The sequence below is a fragment of the Spodoptera frugiperda genome, chromosome 18, assembly GCF_023101765.2.
Source record: "Spodoptera frugiperda isolate SF20-4 chromosome 18, AGI-APGP_CSIRO_Sfru_2.0, whole genome shotgun sequence".
Taxonomy (NCBI): Eukaryota; Metazoa; Arthropoda; class Insecta; order Lepidoptera; family Noctuidae; genus Spodoptera; species Spodoptera frugiperda.
The window spans coordinates 2,080,937-2,108,883 of record NC_064229.1 but is presented as its reverse complement, the minus strand read 5'-3'; the positions used below and the strand labels follow the sequence as shown (position 1 = coordinate 2,108,883).

The 27,947-nt window shown below is 33.9% G+C and overlaps 1 protein-coding gene across 2 annotated transcripts; it reads left to right on the top strand.

Annotated features, from left to right (window-relative positions):
* Positions 1-2: 2 nt before the first annotated feature.
* On the top strand, positions 3-27,281 carry LOC118278234 (NGFI-A-binding protein homolog). Of its 2 annotated transcripts, none has more exons than XR_004783838.2 (8): positions 3-352; positions 22,146-22,247; positions 23,280-24,040; positions 24,246-24,373; positions 25,029-25,104; positions 26,134-26,191; positions 26,562-26,637; positions 27,045-27,200. XR_004783838.2 is itself a non-coding variant. In XM_035597363.2 (8 exons), the coding sequence occupies exons 1-8, from the start codon at positions 211-213 to the stop codon at positions 27,186-27,188; spliced, it is 1,491 nt and encodes a 496-aa protein (XP_035453256.2). In that variant the 5' UTR covers positions 3-210; the 3' UTR covers positions 27,189-27,281. The 2 variants fall into 2 exon arrangements, 1 of the variants encoding a protein (XP_035453256.2); XM_035597363.2 differs by having other exon boundaries at positions 26,130-26,191; positions 27,045-27,281.
* The last annotated feature ends 666 nt before the right edge of the window (positions 27,282-27,947 follow it).

The window sequence follows — 27,947 nt, the reverse complement described above, 5'->3', positions numbered from 1 at the left end:
GCGTCATCACGACACGTCACGGCTACCCTTACAACACTAATTCACCGCCAAAATCGGAGTTCGTCACGACATTGTTCCAAATATAAACTTTATTTCATTTCGAACTGTGATACCTAGCCTTTTTATCTTAAAAAAAAAATGTAAAAAAATTTTTTCGTAAAAAGTTGCCAATATTTTTGTGAAGTTTTCGAATTGGCGGGTGTCGGGTTGATGTGTGCGAGCGAGAGGTGTGATATGGAAAGCCCCGGCGAGGAAACGGGACGGGTAGTTCCTCCCGCGCCGCACACCCCCGCCGCTCCTCAGCCCAACAATGGCTCCAATAAGATCATCGGACGAAATGTGAATGGGACCAGTAAGTCACGCAGTGCAATTAATTTCTTAATGTTTTATAATTTTTTGCTAAATTTTAAACGTCGGCGGCACCTTTCATTGTATTTACGAGCTTGCATGACGTGGCCGGAATTTATGTGGTAGTGCTGAAATTACTCTTAATTTCAAAGAATAAAAATGTTTGCGTTAACTTAAACTTCGAATGTTTACGAATGTAATGTTAGTGACGTGTTGTCAAACACATTGCGTCTTGATATACTAAATACTGTGCGTTATGCGTAAACGTTATTAAGTATTTTTATTTAATACAAGTGAATAGAAAATTCCATACGATATTCAACGAAGTGAAATAATAAATAAAAAGCTATTTATATTATTAAGGATAAAATATTAACTTGATATCTCGACAAAAGCATACTGAAAATGATAATTAACTTTTAAATTAACTAGTTAAATAATACACTAATAAAATTGAAGTTATAAAATGTACGGAAAATGCATGAGTCTAAGTAAAATTTAATTAATAATTTTTAAAACGTATATAGGCACCTCCAATGTAATGTACCTATAGTGGTTATAATTTCAGGTATCAAGTAAAGATTATAAATAAATAGGGTACAGAAAAACAAGCATTATATTTTTAAATTATACGTAATTATAGCTAAATAAGCTTAGGGCGGGTAGATAAGTTTAATAATCATAGTAATTCGTTAATATATTTGACCTTATAATAAAAAATAATAAAATGTTTCAGTATCAGTAGTTGCTTACCTATCCACAATCAACAGTCAGCTTAGTGTCCAAGGATTGGTGACATATCTTTAGACTATGTGCCTGCTGTACATAAGAGAATTTGCCATAATCTCTTCATTTGGCAGGATCACAATTTAAACACGCGTTCGAGCGCTTATGTCTGATCCCTGTCAAACGATAGGTTACAAATAATACCATAATTTTATAGGGAAAATTAATCCCATAATAAAGTTCTTGTCAATAATGAAGATGCAATTACCTAAATTGAAGAAAAAATAACATCCTGACGAAAACATGTGAAAAGATAATGTTTATAACAATGATGACTGCCTCGTTAGTCGAGTGGTTGCAAGTGCGACTGCCGGGAAAGAGTTTCGGTTTGATTTCCGTGTCGGGCAAAGTATGACCAGAGTATAACCAAAGTAGGCTTATTTCGTTTTTTTTTAAATATCAGTAGCACGGAGTCTGGAATTGTACAGTATATGGCAATAGTATCACCCCCTATTACATGGGACTTAAAACACGAATGGTGAAAAGTGTGTGTACATTGTACAATAGCATTACATGCCGTAACGTGCACTTCTACCAACCCCTTCAGATATAAAAAGGCGTGCCGATACAATACAATCATGTCAGGCCTAATTAAAACAAGTCACAAGTTCTTAACAAAGTATCTACGAAACATAAGTAAGTAAGTGAGTAAAGTACAATCGCTCGCAGAAGTGGCTAGTTTTTCTTTAGTTTCCCAGTGTGAGCGGAGTTTTTCCACAATTTCCACGCTTTTTCCTACATCCATGCAACTAGGCGTTTTTGTCGAACCACTGTAGATGTATTGTTGTTCGACTAGTTTTGATACTTGTGATTTTGACAGAAGATTTGTTGTGTGTTGTAATTGTTTTTTGATATAATAGTGGAATTAATTTGCTTTGGGCGGTGGCTGGGCAACCAACTACTTCACAACGTGTAGAGGGTTCGATTTGCGCACGGAGCAAGTCTTTGTGTGATCCACAAATTTTTGTTTCTAGGAATAGGGTCTGGGGGTCTCGTGTCTATGTAAACTTAAATAAAAAAACCACACACAAGAAAATCCTAATGTGGTGGGGTAAAGTTTAAAAAAATAAATAAGTAGGTTTACACTTAGCATGGGTGGAGTTTTGATTTCATGTTATTTTATGTAGGATCATAGGTACACATATTTTTTAATTTATAGTTCATGGAACACTAGCAGTTAAGAAAGGATAAAATATGACTTGATATTACAAAGAACCTTTAAAAAAATACTATCTTCAATAAGTAATCTTAAAGTAATAAAATTTCTCTTTTATTACTATCTACAGAATTATAATTACAGTAATAGACATAATCCACGAACACGTACTAAAATAACAAACTAGTCCCACAAGGTAATTATAAAATAAGCTCATATTAAGTCCTTAATAACTGTTGACTTTTAGTAATTAAAGAATGATCATTGGCCTCATAATTATCAAGCTTTCATAACACAGTTCTTAATTAAGAAAATATTCTTGAATACTTCAAGTTGTTCCATTTCATTTCATAGCTATAAAAATATTTTGCTCTAAAAATGGTGACACTTATAATTCTCACTTTATTGAATCCAGCATGGCTGTTTATTAACTTAATTATAACTCGAAAAGTTAGAGATTATTTCCGCATATAAAAATATTAACTGTAGAGGTTTTGAGTCTGGTTCTGGTATCTGAAAATAGTTAAGTAACTATCAACAGAATTCTCTAAAATCATGATTTAAGTCTGAAAGCTCTACTTATCAGTAGAGCATTTTAAATGAACTATCTTATTAACTAAAAATTACGGTTTACTCACCTAAATTAATAGAGAAAAAACTAAACATAAACTGTGTTTTTGGTTAATTTAGTAGTTATGTCTCACGATAGCTATTATAGAACTATGTTATATTACCTAGCGAAAAGATTATATTGATTATACAAACACACAATTCAAAGTAATTTCTAATCTGTCAACTGTCAAATCTGACAGCTCTATAAATCGACCAAGTACCAAGACTATATAACCGCGCTATACCCATCAAGAAGCGAGGCAGAGACAAAAACCTTTATCCCAAGACAAACCGACGCCAGGCTTGGCTCAGAAAAACGCAAATTACTAGCAGCGGGTACGATTCCCATCGCGTGCGTCTTTCAGTATCAAACCTTTTTGTCACATGCTCATTGCAAATGATATTGAAAAAAATACATTTATTGTTATGTTGTGTTGAGAGGCTCTTGAGTGTGACTTGTTTGGTATTTGTTTTGTTTGTTTGTTGGTCCTTGTTGGTATGTTATTAGTAATATTGGAGCGTAGGAGAAAAGTGATCAAGATTATTCTTTAAGTGCATTGTTTCCCTCTACTTATTACACTTTTGCTTATTCCTTTGTTGGGATGTAAACTTTTTTTGTTATACTAGGTTTCACGTAATGTTATGTTATGTTTCACGTAATGTTATGGATAATGACGGGGTATGAAGATTAAAAATCTATTTAGTCTGTCAGTTAGGCAACTGAACACGTATTTTATTTTGTACCTACAAGATAACAATACTTAGATAAAACGAATCTAAGTTTAATAGGCAGCAAATACGTCATTTCTACGTATAAAATGTACCTAGAAATAACCGATATTTCAAATCGATAGGTATATCTTCGAAAGTATCTGTTTCCGTAAGGAAATAAATATACGTGTCTAATGTTTGAAAATATTCTACAAGACGGACATTTAAATAAAAATTAGACATCTACCCTATTATACATAAGTACTAGATAAATATCATCTAGATTTTGTATCTAAGAATGAGTTCTTCTTGGTATAATAATAAAACATTTTCTCCGCAAAGTATCAAGAGTACAGAAATACATTTTCAGCTCCGCGCAGTTTACTTACTTACTTACGATGCGCTAAAAAAGGACATTATGCAAAAATGGTTTCCATAAAAATGCAACTTGAATAAAAACAAATCTTGAGTGAATTTAATCCGTTGGTAATAAAGTATAACTATGTCTACCGTGCGCCTGAAAAACTAAGCGAAATGAAACAAAATGGTCGCCTTGGAAAAAATGCGAGAACTTACACCATTGTTGTGGTTCCGTAGCGATGTAGCTAAGTTTTAGGTTATTGATGTTTACTGTAACATTGGCTGTTTTTAACATTTTCTTAAGTTTTATTGAATTTAAAGTTTGATACATAAATTAAACTTAATACTTATTACATATATTTAGGTAAGTATATGAAATAACATAAGTATAATAAATTAATATGTACCTACAACTTACTAGAATTTAAAACTAAAACAATGAAATATAATAAAATAAAATAAGTTTTTATAAATTCGTTCATAACTCCTGTGTGATAGGTAATAAGGGGCCAGACTATTGCAGTACACTATTATATTATTATATATTTGTATGCAATTACTTAAGTATCTATGTACATAATTACGATATTTTTTAGTGATATAAGAGTATTTTTTTTTCTTATAAACAGTATTTTAGATCTAACAATCCTTATAGTCTTTTGAAAAGAGTACCTATACTTTCCGATTCCTAAAAAATAATGTCTACTTACATAGTATCTAAGGGTATCATATCCGTTGATGTCCGCGGGCCCCTATTAAGGCGCGGTGCAATACTTTTATTTTTAGCGGAGTTTTTTCCGCGGGCAGACGGGCCGGAGCCACTCTGCCTTGCTAACTAATGTGTAAGGCTTAAGGGGAAGTTCTCACTACTGAACTGTTAGCTAAGCTTCTTATAAACTAAATATTAATATCTTAGATAGTTAATATCTCGTAGAAAGAGTCTAGTTTTTTTTTTGCAAATACCGACTGTAAATTAACTAACTAATTGCTAACAGATTAGTCGATTATGAATGTTAAAAATAGTTTTTATTAGGGTTGAATGCGTAGGCTTAGTTAATTGTTTAATTATTTTACTCTAAAGTTTTTGAATTCGAAGTCTATTTTAGAATTTGTCCTAGTCTCCAAAATATATTTATTTATTTATATACATAGATATAACTCAGAGGATATTATCTGTGTAACATATAAAATTGAAGTACTAAGCTACTACATATTCCTATTCTATATAACTAGTGTAACACGGGTATATTGCATCAGATTAATAAATCGCACAATTTTTATACAAAAATGAAGACTGTTTCAAAGAAAAATACAGTTTTTTTTATACATTGTTCCTTAGTTCCCATCCTTGCAGTAAGAGTCCCGCCTTTAACCAAGCACAACACAATCTGCATATTATGTAGATGCGAGCCAATTTTTACGAAACTAGCTTGCATGATATCACTCATAATACTTATTTTTAAATACAAATGTATGCGCCCCGCTACCTACGCTTCCTTTCTTGAAATAAAAACCTTTTATTTTAACTTGTTTCTGATGAAAAATGTCCCGGATAACCTGTCATATTTTCCATTTTAAATATAATATGTAGTTGCTTTGAACATATTTATATGTTTCGTATGAATTATGCAGTTTTGGTCCTTTCGTACGGAAGGACCACCTTGGATGTTTTGTGCCTAAATGTAATAACAAATAGGCCTAACTTGTATAGTGTACGTAGATGGTTTATAGCCTTGATAGATATTTGCGATTATTCGTTTAGCTATACTTAGGACTTGGGTATAACTGTGAATCAGGCTTTGTAATCAGCGGTGATTCTTGTTGTAATAATTAAATTGTGAGGATTTTCTAAGATTTTTAATTTGATTGATTCTCCCTCACATCAAGAGAAGGTTTATCTGTTGTAAGATTTTACACTGTATATGGTTAAATAAGCTTCTCAACAGAGTTTTCGTAACAGATGGACGGACTGCATAAACGCCGCATCCATGTTCTCTTAACAAGTCTTGTCATTACTTTTATTGGCTCCGTTTACGGTAATATAGCGAACGGGCCCACTACATCGGAACATTACAAATTCTTAATTATTTTTTTACCCCGGTGTGTGAAATATCACGCCATTTACCCGTCGAAACGAGAAGGTCACGATAATTATTATCTTTTAAGTTGAAAAAGTATATTATTTTGATGAATTATAACTCTACCTGGTACTCGATTTCGGTATTAAAGGATAGTTTTATAAATGAGTCCGAGTTGTACTGCAAAAAGCTAAACTTACTTAACTTACTTTAAAGTGCAATTATTATTAATTTCCACATGTATTGTAGAGAAAATAATTGTTAAGTGCAAAAAAACTAATAGCTAATTAGTTTCATAGAATAAATATTACCTACTTTCTTTGAACTCAACTGCAGTTATTTTATAGTGATTTAATAAAACGGCTTCGGCAAATATAAAAATATTTGTAAGGGTCATGATTGAGATAAGGGAACAGTTATTGTACGAGCAGTTTCTGCCCTTGTTGGCACACCCCCGCTCAAACAATACCTTCCACTCATACAATTCGAATAAAGAACTCGGTTACGCAAAGATGCGTTCGAAAACAGCAAAACGTATTTGAAAAAACCTCTTTTTCTCTCCTTTCATTCGTTGAATCAGCTTATTTAACAATACCGCTGTGTGAATATGCAAATCGTATAATTGTCTTGAGTTTTTATTATTTTTTGTGCGCGACGCTACTGTCCGTTGACTTAAGTTGGAATGACGCATCTGTCATTTGTGATATTATAACGCACCGCTTGCCACATACGTAAAACGGAACATTATAATGACTCTGGTTTTTTGTCGTATAAAAATAAACGTGCAACTGCAGCGATGATGTATTTTTTAGTCTAAGATGTGATGAAATATCTCGAAAGGAATGAGGTCCACTGTTTTTCAGGGCCACTCGCTCGGATAATGCGTCGCTGAATTTTCATGAGTAGCAATATTTATCGTGTTTGACGCCATTACGGAGGCTGGCGGTGGCTGGTGTAGCGCCCGCACTACCCTTTATTTATATTACAAAAAGTGTCCGCGACAACGCCTATATACTTTTATCGAATCGTGTATTTTTTTACCGTTGTTAATTCCGCAGATAATGGTCAGAGTCAAATGACCGGGCGGCGGTAAGAAACGGCGGGAATTTCAGCGATGCTCGCGCACTCTTTTAAGCGTGTTTTTTGTTTGGGACGGGTTCGGGCGGCGGCTCACGTTATTTTTTGCAAGTCCACCGATGAAAACCGTAATGGCATTTTATCGTGCATAAGAGCGGACGGAATCATTAATTATTTATAATAAGTGGCTAGCGCCGAATCGCGCCGGCCATGTTTATTTTACTCCGGAAAGTTAAGCATCTGTTTTTTGACATGCTGCCGCTATTTTCGCGCGCTTTTGCGCTTGAGATTATATCAAAGGCTTATACATTCCACTACGAGGTAACATCCAATGTTAATTAATTTATTAAAATAACTATTAAATAAACTTGTAAGATTTATATCGAAAAGTTGTTAACGGTCTTTAAATTGTTTAAATACTGTTTAAATATTTATCTATTTCGACGGCTGCATCGGGGATACACTTACAATGACTCCACACTTAAAGAAAATATTGTTGCGCAAATTACTTGGGGAAAGTCTTATGTTTTTGAAAGTCCTAGAGGATTCAAACTTTGCGACAGAAACAAGGCAAGGCAGGGCGAGGTCTTTTTGGTGATCTGTGAGATTCGTAACCATCTTTAGAGAAACTATATGTATAAATACAGCTACGGGTCCACACAAGATAATAATATAGCAACATTTATCAGGCTCAACCATTTACAATCATCCATAATGTTCACATTAAACCGACTGCTATTGGCCGCAATGTTTTTGTTACTTTACCATACGTAAGCGAACGATTGTTAGTTTTTTTGCGACCACGAAAGTAGGTTACTCGTGTGGCTTAAGATCGTTAGCGATACTATGCCAATCACAGCTGCTGATTTTACACGTATTCACGGCTTTTTCTACCAGATTGGTACGACTTTCGATATAAATTATTGAAGTTTCATATGAATATTGGCTTTTTTGTTGGTTACATGTGATTGTGTTTAAGTTATGGCCGTTTAATGATTGGTTGTTTAAAACAATGGTTGTGTTAATCACACTTGCGTCATGTTGATCTGGAGCATTTTTATTAAATTCGGTATAGTACTTACATACATCAAGAGTAAGTACAAAATATATAAAATGGAACTGTCAATTTAAAAACAATTGGAAGACTATGTTTATTAAAGTGTGCGTACACTATATAATATACAGTCTTAACTGGGGTAGTGATGCATTTCGTGTTAGAAGTGTTTTTTGTGAGAGCAATATCATCCAAGACTTCTTGGGCGAGACGGTGACAGTTTACCATCAAGCAATCCATGAAATTGTATTGCTATCGATTGTAGACTGTAGAATACAAAAATTTTTACTTTTTACATTATTGTAAGCTACTTAATAATACGAAATAATTAATAAAAGTAATGAATGAAATGAGGATGTTAACACGTTACGTTAACAAGCACTTAACACAAGTACGTGTTATCTTATCAATCGGGCATTCATTAATGTTTTATGTCGTCCCTTAGTGGCGCGAGTTTTTCGAAAATACTTTTAATATATTTTAACACTTTAATAGCTTAGCTTATTACGTTTTTTGTGGATGGTAAAAGGCTTTTGTAATTTTGCTGAAGGCATTATTTCTGCCTTTAATGTCACCAAACGTCCAAAAATCTATTTTTAGACAGCTATTTATAGCGAATAGCTACAGTAATTTAATTAGGTATGAATTTTGTACTGAAATTCTTCTAAAGTATTGAAAGGTCAATAATGGGATTTTATAATTGCATACTCACTTGCTAAGCTTGTGTTGGTACTAACTGATTCCTTAAGAGTCAAAGACGACATTAGAACACAAAGAAATGGAGTATCTATTAAGATGCAGGTGCTTACAATTTACATCGATGAATCGAACTAAATAAACAAATTATTCACTTTTTTTTTAACTCCTAATCTCAAATCGAAAGTAATCTTTAATCAAAAGTCTAAGCCGTTGATATTCTTTTTTTTTTGAAACAAAGCTTACCCTTCGTTCGCCGGCGTTGATTTCCACCGGACAAGTCCGATATGATCAACAGATGCGGGGCAGATGTTACCCCGCTTGGACAATTGTACCCGTGTACCTACGGATATCCGAATGGGTTAAATTGAAATACTTACGCAGTTACGTAATTGAATTTCGATTGTGATTTTGACTTGAGGGTAAAAGGACTCACTTTTAAATATTTTATTTTATTGTTAAGTATGACATGTCTTAATTATTAAACTTATAATACATTGTCTAAAATTCATGTCTAGGTTTCATGCAATTATCTATAATGGGCATGGTGGAACTTGGAATCGAATATAACATCTAATGTTCAGTTGCTAATAATCGTCGTAGTCTATTGTCGTGTTGGTAACTGTTAGATCAATATACCAATAGCAAAATTGCAGTCACATTTATGAATTTGATTTACTATTCAAAAATAATTTTCCGAAATATACTATCTATAAGTTAATGTTAGTTTTCGAATAGGCTTGGTGGAGACGAGAAATAGCAAATTCAACGGGAAAGTAAGGAAATAGCCTTGGAGTAAAGCCGGGATGTGCCACTAGTATCTACTTACAAACTTTATAAAATTCGATTGTTATTCAAATACAAAACCGTACAAAGCAGGGTTACAAAACATTCTTCTTTTGAAGGAAAATACATCTTCTCACTCAGTACTATAAGGTTTATATTCAAATGATACTTTTGGTCCTTTTGTACGAGAGGTCAAAGACCTTTGCTCAACAGTTTGTATTGGTACAATTATGTATTTCTGAACAAACTGACAGGTGTTGAAGGTAATGTCAGTCAATTGTATGAATTTTAGTATTATCTCGTATCTTATTTAAGTATATTTAGGATGCCGGCTAACTCTAAGGATGACCATTTAAGGCAGATAAATTATTATAGCAAACATCTTTCAATTATTAAAAAAAAAAATGTTTAGTGTCAGTAGACACTAATTAAAATTAACGAGTTTTTAAAATTAATTAAAATTAGAATTATTAAAAAGAAGAAAAACCTTAAAATTAATTTTAAGGTTTTTCTTCTTTCTTCTAGAGGTTTTGGAGCTTTATTATAGTTATCTCAAATCTTTGTTGCAGAACCAGAAACACAAACTAGATTACATTACCAAATCAAGACAATATTACTTCTGATCAAAAATTTCTAATACGACATTAATTTGACCGCATAATATTAATAAAAATGTAACCACAAATATGAAAAATGATTTACTGGCCACTCACAAACCATAGACAAGAAAAAATCATAGCCAACTGTCGTTTGACCCAAATGACACGATCGTACCTAACCTATAATAAAGTTCTCATATTAAAATAACATTTATGCGATTCTCGACCCTATTGGCTTAGCAATAAGGTGACGGTCGACTTCTGAAACTGCATTAATGTTTGTAATTATTATTGTAATGACAGGATATGAGACGTGAATTATTTTGTTTGCTTTAAGGAAAAAAGGATTACTTTTTGTTTATTTTTGTGATTGATTTATTTGAAGTCTTCTTCTTTCTATTGTCCTTCTTTAAAAACTTTAACTTGTACATATTTAAGTAGGCTCGTAAAGATCTTCGTACTAAAGGACCAAACGAAAAACATGTAGGTAATCTGTTTAAGGAACTGCTCATTACATTATGGATATTCTTATTACCTACTTCCAACTTAATTCAACCGTTGAATCGAACACAATTCCGTTTTTAGATTCTATCTGAAACTTTTTGTCGTAATCGGTCCTCATTTGACCTCTAGACGGAATGTCAAACAGCTGACTCATTCACTTTTTCCTCCTTTCCTATATTCCGATAGACTGAGATTCATTTTTTAGACATTTGTGTTTTAAAAAGCCAGACCGAAGTCAAAAAACATCACACCTACGGCGTAATAAATTACATCCTTCATTGCCCATTCGATTTCAATATAATTAGAAAAAACATCGCTTGAGGGAAAGGGGTAACTTTCAATTTCTCGAGTAATTAATTAACGTACCTAACACATGTTTAGACATACTATTTGTTACGCTTTCTCTATACTTCGCTTCTATAGGCATTATATCACTAACCCTTTGCCACCTGTTGATTTAAAAAATGACAACAGTTGTCTCTATGGTCGTTTCCCGCCTCGATTTGTTTTATTTCTTTTTAATTGTTGATCTGAGACATTGGTTTTTCGGATTTGGTTTAGGGTTAACTGATTTTAATGGCCGGCGCATCGGAAGTGACATGTGTTGATGTGTTCGTCATTATATTTAATTTTATTGTTCGCTTCTCGTTTTTTACTATCACTGGAATCGAGTTGCGGGCAGACAGACAGACAATTTGTATTCGCATTCTAACTTATATTTTTTTTACAAACATACATGTTTAAGTTATGCGTTTATGAATAGTCAATATTCTATAATGTGTCACTTTTTCATCAAATGTGTTAATATTCATTCGCTCATACATTTTAAAACGTGGTACTAATTGTTATTGCTTTATATTGCTATCATTAGTTATGGGTATAAAACAGGATAACACCAAGTTACAATTTAAAAAAGTAACTAATTATTCACCTAATGGCTTTTACATCCTCGACTTATTATATAATAAAAAATGAAACAATGATAGTAAGCGTTCTCCCCTTTAAGTTCAAGGCTCCGTTCTCAGACCAGTTCATGAACTAATAATACTCAACCTCAATCCCTATTCAACGTAAAATAATTTAAAACCAAAACAATCAAAACCTCAATTGAAAAACTTTTGACGCAGAAAAACGCGGCAACTTATTTTGACGTGCAGTCTATGGTTAATGTTTTTTTTACAACGACACCTGTAGGTGAGGGAGGGAGTGCCTGAGGATGAACCAAAAAACTTACAAAAACTTAATGAAATGAACGTGAGAATGAATATTTGGTATTAAAGTCTTGTACTTTAGTTAGTTTGCTACGTCGGAATTGGAGCGTTATAATAAGAGGATTAAGTTGATTCATGACATTTTAGATACTTATTGTTATTGCGAATTTATTTTGTCCAGTACCTAATAATAAATCGGTTCGTAGATAAGAGTTATCTCATAAGATCGGTCTTTTTTCAGAAGCAAGTTGCTAATCATGAACTTAGTTAAGCAAAGTTTTGCAAATAATTTTAGCGTTGGAACAAATTAAATAGCATAAACTTGGCAAGCGTTTTTATCGTCATGTAAGTATCAAGAACAGTGATCAATAAAATACAAAGTTATTGATCACAATACATCCATAAAACCATCAACCAGATAATTAACCATTTACACGATTCTTAAAATGAATGCGGCCATCATCATTAAAATAAACGCAACATCAAAGCCACCTTTACATTTTTAAATCAGATAGTGCGCCATCAAACCTATTTATTATTCATTCCTAAGCAAGGAGTTTTTTATCCGACAACTGTCCACTCGCCCCCATTCCATTTTTTAAACTTAACTTTTTCTCTATGGTCATGTTTGATGTTCTCACGGAAGAGGCTGAATGGACTGGTGTTCTTTGGTCTTAAAAAAACACGGAAGGGTTGCTAGTATTAAAAATTATTAGTTTGTTTTTCTTGGTACGTACGTAAGGTGGTGTTGGTGGGAATAAATGACCCTCGGCGTATACATCCGGGAAGATATTTGAGATTTAATGAGAGGATATGGACAGATAAAAAGTTCATTATTGGGTGGACCGAGAGTGTTCGGTTACGTAATGATACAAAGAGATGGGGTGCAAAGGATTGTAGCTCTATTGTGTTGATGATCTCATGGTCAAGATGAATGCTATCTATTGGGGTGCCAATGAATCAGATAGATGAGAAGATTTGATGTAAGGGGTTACGTGGTAATGGATTTAGTGATTCAAAACTGTTGAATTACTATAACTCCATTTTACAGACAGTTATGAGTATTGTATAGTCCTCGTTAGTGTATGATGAAGGGCAGGTGGTAGTCGAACGTAGATACTGACATTCACTCGAATCTTACATTGTTGAAGGAAGATTAAATGTCAAACTAATCAAGTGGCTAGCACAAACAAAAACACTTTTTATTTTTAATGGTTGTTTAGCACACCTCAGATGAGTATCGAGTAATATTTCGTGGTTTTAAAACCACTTCGGAAGTATAGAAAGTGCATGTGAATTACAAGTAGTCCCGAATTGAATCTAATGGACTTATATTACGTTGAGTTTCCAAGGGAGAATCAACCAATGACAAAATCTCCCGTTTTGGGCGCGAGGTGGAGTGTCAGACTAGTTAAACAAGCCACCCCGATAACAAAGAAGAGATAAGTTCACTGAGCTTACACAAAATATTAAGTCTTTGAAAATACATTTTAAAAGTAAAATCTTTCCTTGTACATTATTATCACGCGTTCGCCCTGTTACTTGTTATTTATAAGAAACAAAATGCAATAGTAATAGTATTAACTATTTACACTAATCACTAATCAGCTAGACATAAACCATGTCAATTAAAATTACAAGTTATTAGGAAACATGCAATGTACGAGTACTTCATTTAACACTAAAACGTATAAATTAGTAGAGCGTGTCAATAAGACCCAGTGTAAACACAAGCGCCGTTGAAGGGTTGACCCGCGCCTGTCACTGACTGACAGATGGCGGGTAGCCGCGCGACGCATAGGGTTGCCCGACATTTAAATTTTTTGTTACTTTTTCAACAGCGAGCGATGCGGAAGTCAATTTGATGTTTATTGTTTTATTTTGACCTAATAAAAAGTTTTTGTGGGAGATTGCTATTAAATACTAGTAAAATTGTGGAGCAGGTTGATTGAGGTTTAATGTTTAGATAAATAGTATAATGATATTAAGGTTTAATTTTAAAAAAAAACAAGCTGGTGTTTGGGTCGTACTCTAATTTGCGTAGAATTTTATGCTAAAAGTTTGTTAAATAGTATCTTTATGCTATGTGGCGCTCTTTTCTAGTAAAAAGTAACATTTGGCTGTCGTGTTTGCTGCCATAAAGAATTCCTGTCACTCTGAATTTATTAAGTGTAAAATACTATTTTCGATATGGATTTTATATTAGCATTGACAGCCCTACTTCCTAACACAAATTCAACCCTACCACTGCCGATGGTGGTCAAAAAGTGCGTTAATTATTCTGAGGCAGTTTTTTACCATAAAAATGTAGAAAAACGACCCATGGTGGAGGTGCTAAGTATGAGCCCTGGGGCCACGGTATCAATTAGATGGTTGGGATAATGGAAATAATACAACATGTGTAAAACCCGTAAGTGGCGCTTCGGGGTGAAATGTTTTTTGTTGCGGTAAAAATTATTTCCCTTTTAATATTTCGAGACATTTGTGTAGAAAGGTGAATTGATTTTTGATATGTTAGAGGCGAATAAATTATGTGTTTTAGTTTATTCGAAAAATCTAGAACAATAGTTTGGTTAAAAGAAATCATTATCATTATATTAATAAATCAAACCTACTTTGCACCAAAACAAAAATATTGTTTGTAAATAGATTTATCGTAATTTGACATTTAAGGTTCAAGATCAAATGTCATTAGTTTAATGGTAAAGATATTTATTGTATTCGTCACTTTAACAATACCTAACAAAACAAAACTTTATCACTCAGTTATTACCCGAAAGGGGATTTTTCGCTATATTATCATTATTAAGTTTCACAACAATTCACTCTAGGTCACACAAAGATTTGTACCGTGCGGACACTGAGTTAGATGAGACAGGGAACATTGTACATAGTCGGATACTCACCTAGTGCGCTAGTTATGGCAACTAAAATTCATTTAACTGCTCCAAAAATGACCTATGCCTTTTTAAGGGGGGCGACATTTAATGACTTCTCTTGCCTTGGGCGAGGTGAGAGGGACTGTCAGATTCTTACTGACTAAAAACTACCTCGTTCCTACTCCTGCTTTCCGGTAAACCAGCTAGGTAGTCCGCAGCTCCGGGTAACCTAGGCTAACTGAAGTAATTAAGCGAGATTGCATTCCATATTTACTGAGAGAAAAAGTTAATTATCTTCAGTTAAAAAACATCCACTGCCGAACTAAGGTCTCGTCAGTACAAGGTCCAGAACAAAGGTCCAAAAGATTATCAAAAATAGCCATATCGACCAACAAAACAATACGGTTTGACAATACATAGCTGCGAACTGCGAACAATTTACTTTTACAGAAGTACCCTAGTTACAGAGATCCTTGCATGCGTACGAGTAGTTGAGTGGAGCAGTGGGTCACTTTACCCGGGGGTCGATACGAACCTGTTTTTATTACGGGTTACACAAGATGAGAGCGCGGGTTTGTTAGGGTTGCCTGTTTAATCTAAGATATTTTGTTAGAATTTTCTAGTCTTTTTTATTTAGGAACAATTAATAACAACTTGGTCTCACACACACGGATGTGTGTAGAGGCACGATAGACTTTATATTTTTAGAATCAATTTAATAAAAATATAATAGGAGTAATAATATGATGATTCCATTTTAAACACGTTCTCTAAACATTTTTGAGCATAAACATTGCTAATGATACTTTTAAGGATGTACTACGCTGCTACGAAATTCGTAGTGGTTTCGTAGCAATGTAATGCAGTGATAAATAAAGCATCTTCAGCAAATATCTTACAAATATTATATGGATAAAGTTTTATAATTTTATCATCTATGAAAATAATTAGAATCATTTAAAATAAGCCTCTAGATTCTAGAAACGTTAAAAAGAAATATAAAATAAATTGTTTTACTCAGCTTCTTAAAAGAAAACATAGTTTTTAATTATATTTCTACTTTCTTCGTGCGATTCAGAAACGTATAAGTTTATTATCAATCTATATGTGTGTGCGAACCCTAGCTCAACAAAAAGCGGCCGGATCATCATAAAAAAGCCAAGGGTTGGCGATATATTGTTAATCTCGGTCGGTCACCGAGGCACCGCGATACGTGGCGATACTCTGAATTATTCCCGAGATAAACTCCTGATACACTTGTTAACATCAAATAAATTACAATTTTATTTATTGTTTACAGATAGGATTGGATTTATAGGCGAAAAGGTTTTAGTTGGAACATTGAATGTGTTATTAATTTGTTTAGACAAACCAATTAATTTATTGTGTATTTTTACCATTCTTCGCTCCTTTATGATATCAAATTGAATGAAAATGTTATTATTATCCTTAACTTTTAGGCACATTTGTTTTAGGAGAAGAAAAAGTAGTAAAGTTGAAGACGATACTACTGCAAAAAGAAATAAAATATTTCAATTAAAAAAAAAATACCTTATAATCTGATACAATTTTATCGAACTAATTACACAACGTCTAATTTAGACAGCATACCGGCAACAGAAACACATGCCGGTCAAACTAATTTCTTTATTATATTTGATTAACCCTTCAAATGCGGCCGGTGGGTCGTAATTACCCAACAGATGCAACACTGATTAATTACTAGAAAAAGCGCTCGGGTCAGCGGCACCTGCCCGAAAAATCTCACTTTCGATCGGTGGAAAAAGATTTTTAAAAACTGATGAGTTGGATGAGACATACACTTATATCGAGGGTTCCGTAGTTATTACAAAAAGTGAGTGAAATGAGTAAAAAATGAATGTTAGATCAAGAATAAGCTACGAAACATGTAACATTTTGATTTATTTCAAAACGGTTATTTGCAATCGTTACGATTATTTTTTCAATTATCACATTATAGTTTTATAACCGTTCATAATATAACCACATAGTACGAGTAGGTAATACTAGTTAAAATCCAGCTAATTCGGTAATGCATAGGGAATCGCAGTAAAATCGTCGAAAAATAAGGATTATAAAAAAAATACAATTTTACATACATTAGCCAATTTATATTTTAATTAGGTACAATTACTTCAAACAAACGAAGTTAAAGTCATTTCTTATACCAACCCTCTCGGGTCTAGAGCCAGCAGTGATCACTGTTTCAAAACGTACGAGGAAAGTTTTTTCGCTCTAATCTCGTATGTAAATCGACCAGTCACTGTCTTTTGTCGGTTTTTTCTTTAACTTAGCGGAAGTCATATGGGACTTGGAGTTTTATAATCGACATTTTTTTATTAACTGTCATTAGTTTTATTTGAGAAAACAATACTTTTATTGGTTTTAATGTTAATTTTTGGGGTTGGTGCTATTAGGTAGGTGTTTAGGGGTAGTTTTACTAATACCACAGATCTTCAAAAGGGCTTCTATTGAACTAAAGTCTGCGAGCAATATTTAATTGCATTGTTGTTGAGTCTACATTTAAAACGTAGTATGAAGATAGAAATTAAACACATGAACGTGAATCACAAGCGCAATGTATTCTATAGGTAAATCTATATCTATTTCCTAGTAATCAGTTCAAATATCGCAAGAAACAAATGTATCAGTAATATAGGAACTAGCTCATCAGTTTCTATTTGGTTGCTCATACACAAAAACATGACTTTAATGTGTCGACTTACTTGCGAAAGCTTGTAATGTATGTATAATATGTTTATTACTCTTTCACGTAAAATAGTACTGAACAGAATCTGAATAGTAATTTAATTTTTTTGTTTTTTGTTTGATTCATAGCAATACATTTTAGTATAAAACAACATAGGCTCATTTTTAACCCGATTACTAATTGAAGTTAGTTTTTAATACATACTTGTAGATTGAAACGCAAGGCGTAACCTCACTGATGTGCTATTACCTACATGTAGCTAACTAGTTGACTTCGGTTAATTAGATCAAGTGAAACGATTAAATCCTGACGGCATACAGTATGTACTTCCATGTTAGAGCAGGTTAAACTTAAACCAATTATTCGTAATTATTATAAATCATTATTTTTTTCCTCGACAGCTTAATTATGTAAACAACTAATCGCTGTCGTACTCAAAGTCATTTAGTGCTTACTTAACCCAGTCCTTAGCAATTGTTTTCGGAACAAAATCGTTAGTAAGGAATAGTTTAAATAATCATTAAATGTATCTGAGTATGGCAGTCAGTGCATGCTACATCTAAACTATCAACGTCACATCACGCCTTTTATCCCCGAAACAGAAGTGCACATAACGGCATACTAACTAAACTATACTAACTAAAACTGTACCGCAATGATTCTCACGTTATGAACACTTTTTTTACTGCAACCAAAAAAAAACGCTCATTTCTTAACGAGATGCACAAACACAGAATTCGCACGGAAGTCTATTGACAGAAAAGTCCGAAAAAAAAAGTTTAAAAAATTCATCATGAGCCTAACCTGTAGAGAATGACATAAATATTCATGGATTGGCGACACTATTACGCATATCAATCACTATGCAAGTGCTAAAAAGGATCTAATGGCATGCGCAAGCACACCCCGCCATTTTGTCTTGCGCACTGTCATTAGCGCCTTTTTTTCGTAGGGCAACCCTTTGTGTGGCTTATTCAAATTGTTGACAATGGGATGTTTTTGTTTATCCTTTAATCTTAGGCATGGTGATGTGGAGACGGTTTTGTAAGATGTTCTATTATTCTTGGATTATTTTTGAGGGATTTACTTTTTGTTTTATGATCTTTCTTACTGGTTAAAGATGTCTGTATGATATGATCTGCAATTGGAACGGACATGATGAAATCTCCAAGTATATGGACCATTCCGTCCAGTCATTAATGTAAATCACATAAAATTACAAATAACTAAATAAATAATCAAGGTTTACTCACGTTTACATTAATGGAGAAAATGCTCTACCAGTTTCTAGTCACAAGGACTCTTCATCATGAACAGCGTGCGTAGACGCGGCGACGTCACGATTTATGTGTTTTTAGTTAATTTAGTATATTTCACGATAGTTACTATAAAAAATACAAATAAACAGAAAACTCAGACTTTCTCCTAAATTCCCAGATTAATAACATCTATTTATTTATTATAACCAAGACAAATGACAATCCCGCCAAAAATAATGACGCTGTCAAATTATGCGCGCGCACACCACAGAGCAAGAGATACAAGGAGCCATATTTTTTTAATACGTTCCGTTTAACCCTTTATGTGTCACACACTAATTACGTTATTGAGAAATTAGTCAATATTTTCGCACGGTGCTACTTGCACGTGTTTCTTGCGGTAACTGAGTAGGTAATTAGGTAGGAAGTTATTTGTTATGCTAATTATTCGGTTTGCTTTTGACGGAATTAGCTAGATTACCGGTTTGTAGATGTTTTATGATAATTGTATGATGCTATTTGATATTAATTTGATTCTCATTTTGTTTATTTTTAAATATTATGTTTTTTATTTTCAATGTGAATCAGCTACTGCCAACGTTCTTGTATTCGAAAATAGATCTTGACATTTTACTAGTTAGTAGTTTTGATAAGACTTGACTTTTATTTTTTCTGTGGAGAAATGAAATATAAAATAATTATATTTGACATTTCTCCCTATAAAGGCACTGACTAAAAAAGTGCACGATGACACCTGTTTTTCTGTGAACTCCGAACTATAGTGCGTATTCCGAAATATAGGTATAGTGTAATAACTTTCTTTGCCTTTGTTATCAATGAAAAAGGGATAAAGATGTAAATAAACACTAATATCAGTAACTTTTAAAATCTTCCATTTTATGAACCTAAATACTGTATTCATACTAACATTAGATCGCTGTACTAGTTAGCAAAAAAAGCACAACAATACATAACTAAACAATAACTATACCATTATTAATAATACTCACATAGTATTAAGACACACTGAATGTGATATTTAATTAACCAATCATTTGTGCTACACTCGACTAGAATTTAAAGCAAAAAAGCCCACCCCCATAACTCAGGCCTGAGTACCAGCTTGGCCACGCCGTGCCCATTCCAACCCACCTTTTCCTCAACCAGCCTCTATTTGCATACTCTTAATGACCAGCGATTTGATAAAAATGGCCGGACTCCTACCATTTTAGTATGCAAATTCTTCAACCGCGTCGACTGCCTTGAGTTGTTTTTTTTAAAGCGAAATTTCCTCATACCACAACCAGAATGATTCAATTAAGAACTATTGCTCTAATTAATTCAAAATAACTGTGCTTATAAGGTTTTTCATCCTAAATAATAGACAGAAATGTAAATGTCATTGGTAATTATGCATCTGCTTCGGTTACATTGTAGGCAAATAAGCTAAATATTTCATGGTAATTAATAGTAATAGCAGATGCAGAATAGTGAAGAAATTTTCTAGACGGCCAAAAAAATAAAAAGGATAATAATGCGTAATCTTCAAAAAAAAAAAAACACTTTCCATATCTTCTCACGAATGCGTAGAGCTACGCTAATTAAACAAAGGTGCGCTAACAAACAGGAGACAAGAAAAAACTTTTTTAGTAATCAGCAAAAAACTCAAGACGTCGTGAGAGATGCATAAAATTAACTTGTAATAAATACGTACGGTATGCAAATACCTACGTGACCACTTTTTAAAGAGAAAAAAAAGACAAAAGCGCGCTCTGTGGTCGCAGCTACCCCTTCGCTAATTCAAAAACGGAATTTGCATACGACTCTGGCGATTTTTTCACTCAAAAAGATTATGTAAATGTGTTTTTTGGACATCGCATGAGTGAGAAAGACTTTTTTTTTGCGCTAAAAAAGTCGCGTCGGCTGAGATAGGGTTAAGTTTGTAAGCAGAAGAAATGAGTTCTCATACTTTTGATGCAACCTTTTTTTTTGTTTTAGAAAAAAATGTTTTGATTATGTTTATTGTAATGTTCTTGTTATAATTTTATAATAATGTTTTATTGTTAAAGAAGTGTATAGAACTGGGTCTAATTAATGATACCAAACACTCTAGATTATTAGCTTGAATTACAAATGTTTTATTTTAACTAAACAATCAATTAAATGATAATTCGGATAAAAATACCTACTGGTAAACCAGGTATCGGCACAGGTAAAACTTACAATTTTAAAAACCAAGGTATTCTCAATTTTCAGTGAATTTGTGTAACTACAAGAATTACAATTATGTACTTGGTAATATAACTTTGATAAGAATACTCGAAACGTTTTCAATAAATAGACCGTATGTATAAATAGACAAACGTATATACACAAACTAGGGTCGAATACATATTATTATAAAGTATACAGAACAATTTTTTTTCTATATAATTTTTTGTAACAAACATTTTCTACCTGAGTCCCGGGGTGGAGTCTAACAAACCACCCCACAGCTTTTTTTACTGCACAAAAACCAATAGTGCACTAGTAGGGGTGTCAACATTTTTTTCATAGCAACCCGGATCGATATTTTTCCCGCTCAAACTTCGCATTGGTTACCCCGCAGCCGTCTGCTAACAAAAGGTTTTATGTGAAACTTATTCATTTATTTTTACTCGTAACGGTCGATCGTTCATTCTTTTCGGTAATAGCAGGGGTTGCATTATAAAGGGTTATTTTTTATATAGAGCTCTCCTCACGCGATTTCTGCCGGCTCAAATTGTTTGGGGCACGCAAATGATTGAGTTTTATATTCTAGAACGTTTCGTTTTAATTTTGTTTCCTTGATTTCGATTTTGGAGACGAAATTGGCGATAATTTTGGTGTAGTTCGATGATTACACTTATTTTTTTATTGATGTTTAACATGCCTGTTGATATTACAACTTTGTGAACAGTTTTGAATAAAACAGATCAAAATATGTGTATTTATTAAATACTAAAAATATGTATTGAGTAGGTATTTGAGTATACTAGTATTGCTATTTCCTATTAGGTATACGGAATCCATTACGCTGATGCAACGGTCTAACTATTAGTTTAAAATGAATTAATAGTCAAAACAAGATGGCTACCACATAGTATAATATTAAACTATACTTTAGCAATTGCTGGTAGGGTCAATATTTTGTACGTAGGTCTCATAAGAATCATAAGAGTCATGACCGACGCGACGTAAGCTGAAGTTTTCGCTACCAACTGTTTTCGCTAAAAGCAGTTAAAGATTTAAAATATCTAAATATTATTTTTAATTTCAGTGGTCGTGACGTCAGCTCCGGCTAACGAGGCAGAACTACAACTGTACAGGGTGATGCAACGAGCCAGCCTACTGGCTTACTACGATACCCTGTTGGAGATGGGTGAGTACCTACACAGCTACATTTTTAGCGAGAAGAAAGATGAAAATTGAAGCAACCCTATTTTGCAATTTTAATTTCATGATAACGACGGTACAATTTGTTCTTTTATAAATCAATAGATTATTAATTTACCTTAGACACTTGATTGTATTTCTGTACATAATGTAATAATCAACGTCTAGGTACAAACTAAATTTTTATCGATGTAAATACCTAATTTGATTTCGACGATTGGCAAAATTAATTATGATAAAAATAACAAATCTTACAATCATAATATAGGTACTATGTGTATAATATGAAGCGCATAATGATTTCAATAAGATAATATTAATTAAAATAACTGTAATGAATAATATTGTTCTCGTATCAAATAATCTGTCCATTGCTATTTTTATAATGTGTATGAAATAAAACAAAAAACACATAAAATGATAATAACACGGCCCTTCTCACTAAACACAAAACACAACATCATAGGAACACAAGAAAAAACACTTTCTCATAACGAAATAAAGAAAAAAATCCGAAAAATAAAAGACACTACAGAATCTCCATATCGGTAAAAAACGCGCGCTCAGCGTCGACATGCAAATTACTTTTTTAATCTTTTACTTTTTAATACCGCCGATTACTCGAGCTAAGGAAGGGTTTGGCCAGTCAGCCTTATCCTTTTGTTTTTTTTTTTCGGCGCCCCTTTGCAAAATGGTCACGTAGGTATTTGCATATTTGCCTAAATTAAAACTGGGTGTGTGAGTTCGTATTTTTTTACGGTATCTCACGTTTTTGTGTGGAACAATCATAGCGAAATGAACTTGCAGCGCAAGAAAGTCTTGCATATTAATGTTTATGGGACTAATCTATCTGTTTGTAACAATAGTCCAGTTTTTGTCGGCATGTGAATGTAAAGAACTGATTATCGCGGTCGTCTTTTTTGATCTTTGAGAAATAAGTAATTTATTCTTGTACTTTCTTGAATGAGATCTTTTTCAACTTTTTTTTAGTAATGCGTTGTTTCATTAACGGTTTCAGGTGGGGATGATGTACAGCAACTGTGTGATGCTGGAGAGGAAGAATTTCTTGAAATAATGGCTTTAGTGGGCATGGCTTCCAAGCCTCTCCACGTCAGACGATTACAAAAAGCCCTTCAGGAATGGGTCAACAACCCCGCCCTTTTCCAAATACCCATCGTTCCTAACCTCTGTCCAACTGAGAATCCCTTTATCCAATGTAACCAAAGACTCCTAAATATGCCTCCGTCAATCCCAAATGTCTTACCGAGGACGGTTGCCTCTCCAGAAAGTAGTAGACCAATGTACAGTCCATCGCCTGGTGCTCCTGAGAACAGTTGTGGGTCCACTGCCTCCGCGCCTAACGCTAGTCCTGTCCACCAAGCGAATACGTTCACAAAGATAGTCTTACCGCCGTCCCCTGCACCAGCAGCACCTGTTACGTCAACCGCCTCCAGATCGTTCTCCCCACAAAGTGCCTGTCCACCCGCCTCGGCTGGATCCAGCCCAAGTTCTGTCACATCACCAGTTCAGCTGACGCCAGTACTCTTGGACGTTCACGTGCAGAAGTTGGCCGCAGCGGCTGAAAAGTTGAGCAAACATTTGCCCCAACTGGAACCAAAGCCGCAGAACACGAAAAAGAAGATGTGCAAGGATTTGGAACTGGTGATGATGATGCCGGAGTCAGATCCGAGGCGGATGGAGGAGATCAGGAAGTATGCGGCGATCTATGGAAGGTTTGACTGTAAGAGGAAGCCTGAGAAGCCATTGACGCTGCATGAGGTTAGTATACACACAGATGAATGCGATGCAAAAACAGCAATAGATGTAATTCAATTTTGGAAAATAATGATACAATAGCGATAGTTTCGTGATAGCACAAGTTTAATCTTTAGTGGTTTTTGGTTGCTATTAAATATGCATAACCCTATATTTATTGTAAAAATGATAAATAAATAAAAATAACCTATTTCTCACGAAATTCCAGGTGATGGTGAACGAGGCGGCGGCCCAGATCTGTCGTTGTGTGCCCGCGCTGCTAACGAGGCGGGACGAGCTCTTCCCTCTAGCGAGGCAGTTAGTCAGGAGGGCTGGCCTACACTATTCTAAACACGGGTGAGTCAGTTTTTTAATTTGTATTACTGGGTTAAGGGTGCGTTCAATAACCACTTTTAGCCTGATTGGATTGAATCCATCCCTTGCCTCCATTACATGTTAAAGGTGTTGACATGCTTTACTCGAAATATTGTCAAACATTCTAGTCTTCTTGGACGTGTAGTAAGAAGTCTTTAAAGAAGAACCCGTGCGTCGTTTTTCCCTTTTTATTAAAAGATTTGTTTTATTCCATAGATGCCGTAGACTCATCATCACTCTTAATAGATTCTGATGCAATTCCCTTAATTAATGTTAATTGATTAATACTAATGGCATTATTTACATAAAGTATTAAGTTTATTGAAAAATGCAACGTAGCTTTACAGTTTAGTACGTAGGTGGGTAATTTATTATTAACTTATAAATATATTCTTAATTAAATAAATAAATTAATCTATTTATAGGTTACTGTATATGCAAAAGCATGCATACTACATACATTAAAAGACACGTAGGTACAATTTTCATTAGTTACAACTTACAAGTAATTTTCCCCTACACACTTAAGGTAGAAACAAGCATTTAGTTACATCTCTTTTGACTAGATTTACAGAAGACATAATTTCAAAATCATTTAAATAGATGAAGTTATTAATCTCTATACTTTTATTTCCAGCCTCCCACCCACAGCATCAACAGGCGAGGACCGGGAGCGTGATGAGGACGAGACGCCTCCGAAGCGACCGCGACAGGTCGCGCCCCAAACTGTAGACCTCACCGATTAAAGACTAACACTAGTGGACATAGACACAGCACGTGAGACACGTGGACCATGGAATCTATTTAGGTTTAGACAGAGCCGAATTTCTAAATCAGAACTAAATAACTGATCGTTTATTTTCTTACTTTAATACATTGAACGCCGTGGTGGTCACCGGTGACCGACGTTAGTGGAGGATTTGCCTTCAACAGTTTTCTATTGGCAGTCAAAGACTTAAGCAACTGTGCCATAAAATTACAATACAATCCCTAACTATAATCCACAGTATGCAAAAGATCTTTGTACCTGTGCTTTATTATTTCAAGCAAAAGGACTACTTAAATGATACAAATAAGTTCACAGAGATATATACACTTTGGTTTTGAATAGGTTCCATGGTTCATGTCATATGCGATAACACTGCAAGGGAAAAGTCACTAATTACTAATTGGAATTATGGGCTAACCAATCTTTGCATCAAATAAGAATTCGATAATTCAAAGAATTATTGTTTTCTGAACTAACGACTAAATAACTAATTGAAATGGTAAAGGACCTAATATGCACCCCTGAGGTACGCCCTCTGTGTAAATGAATTGCTATTGTTAATCGCATTATTTTCGGTATACAATAGCAGGTTTAATTTAATTTGGTTCATAATATTCTATATTCTTATTTGCAAATTTTATATTTTAGTTGCATTTTCGTAGTAAAAGGTAAGCATGAGTTAATCAAAAGCTTGATCAAAATCTAATAACATGGTATGCACTGTAGTACATTTTGTTTTAGAATGGTAATGGCAAACACTGCTTTGGTGAGTAGAAATTTAACATTTTATCTTTATTTTGCTTTATTTATTTCTTTTATATACTAAAAATACTAACATGGACAGAAAGGACGAAAAGAGAAAGAATACTTATTCAGTAAAAAATATTTAAGATTAACAAACTCCACAAAACACAATAATAAATAAATTGTCAATTAATATATAAATTATAAATATTTCTATATATCTAGGAAGGCGAGGAAGGAAACGGTATCCGAGCGAGTCCTGATGCAGCCAGAAGTAATTCCAATAGGTACTGTTTCTAATAATAATTTGTATTCTAATTAGAAAAACTATGCATTTATACAAATTAAATAGGATCATCATTCCAATTGGAACATTCTTAAAAGAAAGATTTCAAAGTTCCAATAAGAGATGAGAGAGAGAATCCTATATTCAGCAGTGGGTGTCTCGTGGCTGTGGATCATTTTGATGATGATAATTTTTCTTAGCTCTTAACCACCAGACAGTATACAAAAGTATTGTTTGTAGCTAAACTGATGATGTTAGTGTGTCTATAGACTGACGGACAATTCAATTTGACGTTTCAAAAGTGCCTAATTTATTAATTGAAATAAATGCTTTGACTTTGACTTTAAAGTTCAAAATCTCTTTGTTTCCAGTTGGTGGGGCGTGAAGGCAGAGAGCGATGACGCTGACTCCAGGTGCTCATACTCCAGTACCAGCACTCCACCACCGGTGAGTGCCATCATTTTGTTTATACATACGTATTGATATAATGCACAGGATATTTCAGGCTGTAATGCATTATGTAATCCGAAATAATTGATATTGAGGTACACACATAAAATATTTCAGGCTGTAATGCATTCTAAACTTTCTTTCAATTTGTTTTTGTTTGAATTTGGTCATTAGGTATATTGTTACATTGTCACAATAAAATATAACCTTTTTCAGTCTCTATTTAGAAAGCCCGTCTTAATTATTTTGTCTTAAACCGTAACTAACTTATTACATATATTATTATCTAGCTAAATGACGCGTTAAATTTCATTTTAAATGTTGAAACAGCAATTTTCTGACTTCTGATTTTACAGAATACAAATACGTTTATAACTACAATCCCAGTATTGTTCCCATTCCAGGATGCAGACGAGTCTCGCCCGCAAGTGGTGGCAGCTCGCGGCGACAGCATCATCGCGGTGGCCAACCCCGCGCTGCACGCACCACACCCACCCACACACCCACACGCACACACACCACACCCAGCCAGGAACCACTCCAACTGAACACTACACTGGAGACAGCATTATTCCATGGACAATACTAAGAATATAAAGAAGACCTTGATAGACCATGACAGCACTGTTTTATAGGTCTGAACGTCGTATTTTTCTAACATAAAGTTACTACGTGTAAAAAAGGTTCACACAATCTGGTTGGTTCAGTGATGAGCTGATTAGAAAAAGGCAAAGGGAGATTTTCATGACAAGAAACAACAATTTAATAAATAATGGAAGTTAAAGAAAAAGTTGCGTGCAGGTTGAAATGTGTCCAACTTGAGATTGCAAAAGATAAGGTCGCTACTCTTACAAATCTTAAAAACAATCCTTGTAAAGGATATTTGAAGATTTGAGTGCAGACGACGCACATCAAGCTACCCACTAACAGCAGTAGATTTTCAACCTTACATCTTTAAAAATAAAATCGAAAATCTATTGTATAAATATGGATTTTATGGGGTAGCCTGATATGCTGGTCGTTGGTAAATTGTTCCATAATGAGGAACATAGAAAAAATCCTGACACAGAGTGTACAAAATACATTCCACCAAATATGAAACTAATTTATATCACTATGTAAATACTAGGTTAAGTAATTAAGTGTAAGTAAAGCCATAATATGCCTTGTAGTCATTATTATCTATTGATTGGTTTAAAAAATGGATTGCACTGACGGATCATTGTTTTTTTTAAACGTACATTTATATAAAATCAATGGCAAAAGCACCCGCGATACAGAACTTCCTCTTGTGTCGTGGGTAAGTT